The sequence below is a fragment of the Cornus florida genome, unplaced genomic scaffold (genome assembly GCF_030987335.1).
Source record: "Cornus florida cultivar Cherokee Brave unplaced genomic scaffold, ASM3098733v1 CherokeeBrave_3.0.0_Hap2_Chr01, whole genome shotgun sequence".
Lineage (NCBI taxonomy): Eukaryota > Viridiplantae > Streptophyta > Magnoliopsida > Cornales > Cornaceae > Cornus > Cornus florida.
The window spans coordinates 79,437,561-79,443,632 of NW_026775571.1; the positions used below are offsets into that span (position 1 = coordinate 79,437,561).

Consider the following 6,072-nt stretch of genomic DNA (forward strand, 5'->3'; position numbering starts at 1 on the left):
TTTTGCATCAGAGTTATGGTACCATTAATGGTTTGATTTCTTAATATTCTAAAAAGCACCACTATAGGGGATTAGTTATATATATACTGGTATTGTCTTTTGTGAAACCTGTGCGTGGATTGTCTCATTGTTTGTTCTCTTCTTGGTTCCCCTTCTTTCTGGCATATCTTGGCCAAGCCAGGTGTTGGTCGCTATGTGGAAAGAACGCAATTTTCAGATTCCAATGCACAATTTTAAAATCCCAAACACTTGTGTGCCCTAGCTTCATTTCAATTAATTCCATTTGAATTTCAGTTGCACCATAGCCATTCCCCGACACTTGTCAATGGAACGGTGGATTGTTAAGCTCTAGCAGCGTTTCCTATATGGTTTGGATAGTTTTTGGTTGCTGGTCAAAATGAGGGACTACCTAAAACCTAATTGGTCAAAACCATGCACGTAGGTAGGTCTACTTTTTTGGACTTTCACAATGGGTGTCATAAAAGAGGCTTAAATTTTCTCCTCTTTTTCTTTGTTTCACTTCAATGAAGTTAAGAAACTTTAATGGAGATGACATTTTCATTGGAGGAAAAAACTGTTTGTGCACCCCGTTCCTTAAATTAATTCACATTTAAATTTCTCTTAGAGGTTCATGTCATTTTACAGTTTTTATTGCGTTGAAAAGATTGGAAAGTAAAGGCTGTTTGTTATTGATTTGAAGAATTCACTTTCAACAGGTAGTTTTCATTTCCTGAATAAGTTTTGAAAAGTTTAGTTGAAGTCGACAGATCCATTGGTAATCTGAAGAATTTAAAAGTGTTCGACATTTCATATACTGATATAAGGAATATACCTGATGAAATTTGGATGTTGGAGAAGCTGGAAGTGATAGATTTCACACATTGTAGTTATTTGAAGGGGCACATTCCTAGTAATTTGGGGAGTCTAAAATCTTTAAGATTCTTGAGCTTTTATGATACCAAAATTCAAAGTCTACCAACGGGCATTTCGGAGCTCTCTGGCCTCCAAACCCTTAAATTAGGAGGCTGCACAGAGCTTCAATCACTACCAGAGCTTCCCTCAAGTTTAAGGGTTCTTTATGTTGCTTCCCTCCATAATCTAAAAAAATTGGTCAATTTACAGGAATTGCACTTCGTTGGGTACTGTGTGTATGTGGAGATTCCTAGAGATATTTCTTTAATATCCAAACTGGAGAAATTGACCTTGGATTATACCAACATTAGGACCCTACCAAAAGAGATTGATGCCCTTTCTCAGCTTAAGGTGCTCGATGTACAGTTTTGTCACAATCTGCAATGTATACTGGGGTTACCTTCAAGTCTAGTTGATTTATCTCTTGCATTCTGTGCTTCACTGGAAAGATTGCCCAATCTATCAAATTTGAAAAATTTGTCGAGATTATCAGTTAGAAATTGCATTAAGCTGACAGAGATTCAAGGGCTTGGAAATTTGGAATCGTTGACAAGGTTGGACATATATGCATGTGATTTGCTAGCTAACCTTGTTCTGTATGAACAAACACCATGCTTATTGTCCTTGGAATCAATGAAATATATGGATTTGAGCAGTTGCAATAATGTAAGTGAGATTGACGGCGGTGAGGCTTTGAAATCTTCCAAGGTAATGAAGGCGTTAGCGCGCGAATCCGCATTACTCAGGTATGGATTTTGTTTATTTGGTTTTTGCAAGAGGGGTTTTTCTTGTTTGCTTCTTAATATTCTTTTGTTTCTATATATCGATTGTGGTTGTGGTTGTGGTTGGGAGAGTTAATGAAATGAAATCTACAAAAGGATCGGAAACCAGCATATCATGACAAATAGTGTCAAAATTATATCCTAACAAGAAAGCTGAAATGGTTGTTTGCACGAGCCAACGACCAAACTGTTGGATGTACATAAATCAATGGGGATGTTTTAACTCTCTCCACACTCTCTTTCATGAACCAGTTTTGTCGTTTTTGACTTTTTTACCTCCAACCCACGGACTTGACTCTTCAAAGTCTATTTTGGTGGTTATTCAAAACCAAAATTAAACTATTTGAAGTCCATTTAGTTGGTGGTTTGAACTCGAATTTTAAACTGTTTTTCTTGCTTTTTAAATGGTTATTCAAAATCAGGAGGGACATTTAGTTAGCACATTTAGAAAATTTGGAGCTAAAAGTAAAAGATTCTTGGATTTAATTCAGTTAAACTCACTGTAGTTTGTCCAATCTAAAGGAAATCTCCATATTTGTAAAAATTTAGTCAAACTCGTTGGACATCGTCAGTTGACAAAAACAAATAAATGAATGTGATGAGTAATTCACTTTTTTGTCGTTTTCTTAAATACACTTTACCTTGACTAAACAACGTGTGTTATAACTCGCACCGAGGTTTGCTTTACCTGTTGAACCATAACTCCCACCAAGGTTGACTTTATCTGTCGAACCAAACAGCCAGTCAATGATATACCATTTTTGAATCAAGTTGGCTACACACTATGGTCAATGATTCCCATAATAAACTTTACGTCCTCTTGATTCTGGAATGAATTCGTTTAATTTTTTTTAAAGCATTTGGTGTCAATTTTACCTTCCAAGCTAAAGCTTTGTGATTCAAGCCAACCACTCTCTCTCTAAAAACTGGGTCTTTTTCTTGGTTTTGTTTTGTTGAGAAAGGCATGAAAGTGGTATGGAGGTGGACGAGATTCAAATGCAGGGATGTAACAAGATGAGTCGGCAAAAAGGGAATGAGCTATACCTAGATGATGAAGAAGATGGAGAGGTCAAACGGATGAGGGGAGCAATTGGCGGCGGAAGCGCTGGCCTTGGCCGTGGGTCGCCGACATCGCAGATTGTTAGGGTTTCTCGGTCATCGGGAGGGAAAGATCGGCACAGCAAGGTTTGGACCTCCAAAGGGCTTCGGGACCGTCGAATCCATCTCTCAGTTCCCACGGCAATACAGTTTTATGATCTTCAAGATCGTCTCGGTTATGATAAGCCCAGCAAGGCCGTGGATTGGCTACTGAGTGCGGCTGCTAGATCCACTGATGAGCTACCTTCAATTAACACTTCGTTTCTGGACACTCCGAGGCAAATGAATGATATAAAGAAGATTGATTTAGCTGATGCAGAATTAGATGGTGGTGAGCAAAATTTTCAGCAGCTACAACATATTTCTTTATCGACATCGCAGATTGTTAGGGTTTCTCGGGCATCGGGAGATTCGGGAGGGAAAGATCGGCACAGCAAGGTTTTGACCTCCAAAGGGCCTCGGGACCGTCGAGTCCGTCTCTCAGTTCACACGGCAATAAAACTTTATGATCTTCAAGATTGTCTCGGTTATGATCGGCCCAGCAAGGCAGTGGGATGGCTACTGAGTGCTGCTGCTAGTTCCATTGATGAGCTACCTCCAATTAACACTTCGTTTCTGGACACTCCGAAGCAATTCAATGATATAAAGATGATAGATTTAGCTGATGCAGAATTAGATGCTGGTGAGCAAAATTATCAGCAACAACAACATATTTCTTTACCGAATTCGGCTTGTAGTATCACTTCAGAGACTAGCAAAGGCTCATCTTTGTCCCTTGCTCGATCTGAAAATCGCATAAAAGCTCCAGAGCGAGCAAGAGAGAGGGCGGAGAAGGAGGAAAGTGAGTCTCAAATTTCTTGTGTCATCAATCATCCCATTTCTCAGACCTCTTTCACTGAACTTCTCACCGGTGGCATAGGCAGTATTGGTAACAACAATACGAGTCCCAGTGGATCAGCTTAACAAAACCATCGTGGTGCCGAGCGGCAATTTGGGCATTAAAACTAAATTTTTTAATTTATCAGTACAACTCGACTCAAAGATGGTTTATAGTCTATAGTCAAACATAATCGTTGAGAGGTAATTTGGATATTAAAATTGCAAAAGTGTGTCTGATCAGCTTTAACCGTTGACCAAAAGAGACTAATGTGTGTAAGAAAAAATAAGTTGTCTAGACAATTTTTGCAAATGTGAGGTCTCCTTAAAGATGAGACTGAATTAAACCAAAGAGTCTTTATGTATGTCTAATTTTTTCTTTTTTTATATGTGTATATATTTATATATATAATATGGGTTTTGCTAGGGCGACTATGGCTTTATAGTCGCTTGTCGTAGTAGTTTAGGAATCAGTTATCATTTGTGACTTATCCTCGTAGCTTAATTGTTGTTGGTTATTTATTTATTTTTTTTTATTTTTTTTTTTTGCTCACCTGATGGTTTGTCTTTGTATTGTTTGATTTTTGGGTCATATTTTACTGTGAAACAAAATCTATACAATTTAAATTTAGACTTCAATTTTTATCAATCCTAAAAATTTTGTTCCAATTACAAACTTTACATAAATATAATAACACCACTAATACAACAGATCTGATTATTTACTCTATTTTTTTTTCCTGAATGTGAAATATTTTCTATTTATTTAAAGTGAAAAATATTGTATAAAAAAAATGAACATAATAGTACAAGAGAAATAATAAGGGGTATATTTATGGGAAACCAAGAACAAAAGCCCATAAGAGGGCAAAACAAAACTGCAGCAACTAATAACAAATGAACCGAAAACTAACTCAATAGCAATAGAATGGACTGCAACATTATAGCAGCAACAAAGCAACAATACTGGAATGTGGAATTTTTTTATGAACCAAAATACAATAAAGTACATCAAGTGTTAATAATACTTTCAGTAACAAAAGAGTAAAATTTATCCACACCCATAATCAAATGTCAAATTACATCCAATTATATCACACACAGAATACTATATGTTCAAAAGTAAGTATGTTAATATATCTAATTGAATGTAATCCAATCATAACCAAAAGATTACTACATGATCAAAAGTTTGTTATGTTAATAAATATAATTAAATGTAATCTAATCATATCCCAAAAGATCATGGCCAAAAATAAAGTTTTTCATAAAACAAGTATTCCTTTTCCTCATAAGAAATAAAGCTTCTCATCAAACCTAAAAATCAAATACCATTTTATTTTATGGTATGCAACTACAAAGTGAACTACAATTATTAATTTAATATACACCTCAAAATCTTTTGTAGGGGGTGGTATTAACTCAAATTTCCAATCTTGTGTAAGTTGGTTATAAACAAATACATGACAACGATTCTCTTCCTGCTACACATATTGAATATACATATTTTACTATGACCAAATAAAAAGTAAAAAATAAATAAGTATCATCACCTATTACATTATACTAGATCTTGTTCTTGAGGATTATGCATATTATGAAATCTTTCGGTCCTTGAGTTTGCATGTCCCTAAAACACAAAGAATGGATATGGAGATACAATATTCCATTTCATCAAAAGGAACAATTCCACTAATTTTGGATAAAGTATTTGAAAATTTGAAGAAAAAAATTGACAAACTGGCCTCTCTTTCTATGGACTTTCTCTTCGGCACTTCAAGAGGTTTTTGAACCTAAAATAATGTCAAACAATAACAATTAGTAACGACGAAATATATCACAACATGAGATAGTATTTATGCAAGGCAACAAAAATTCTAACCTCTTTTGGTTTGTTGCATTTTCTTTTAGTCCTTTCTTAGTCCCTTTTTCATCCTTTTAGGAGCTCCTTTTGTAATTGACACTTGTGGGTCAAGCATCACATTACTATCAACAATCTCTTAATCAAGATCAAGTGAACTATTAGGCTCCTTAAAGCCCTTAAAAGATCGTTGCACACCTTTTCAAAGCTTCCTTTAAAGCATCATATGCGATGTTAAAACTCTCGGGGCATATTGATCCCTCCTCACTCAACTTGGTGGCTTCTTGAAGTAACTCATTAAAACGTTGTTTCTTCAAACGAACATCTTTTGGAATATTTTTTATGGTATTAACACTTTTTTGCATCTTTAGTCCATCTCTTTAAGATGTATTGAGATGGGATGTTAAAAACACCAAAAGATTGGAGTACCGCCACCGCATGTCTACAAAGGTACCCATTGTACTTGAATAGACGACATAAACAAAAAAAATCTCTTCCTTGCTTGCATCCCAAATTACCATGAAATCTTCATTCTTTTCAAAA

At 35.7% G+C, this 6,072-nt stretch overlaps 1 protein-coding gene across 1 annotated transcript; it reads left to right on the top strand.

The window, feature by feature from the left end:
• The first annotated feature begins 2,598 nt into the window (after nucleotides 1–2,598).
• Nucleotides 2,599–3,884, top strand: LOC132302677 (transcription factor PCF6-like). The gene has a single exon (XM_059799631.1). It carries the CDS (start codon nucleotides 2,670–2,672, stop codon nucleotides 3,753–3,755), a length of 1,086 nt encoding a protein of 361 aa, XP_059655614.1. The 5' UTR covers nucleotides 2,599–2,669; the 3' UTR covers nucleotides 3,756–3,884.
• The last annotated feature ends 2,188 nt before the right edge of the window (nucleotides 3,885–6,072 follow it).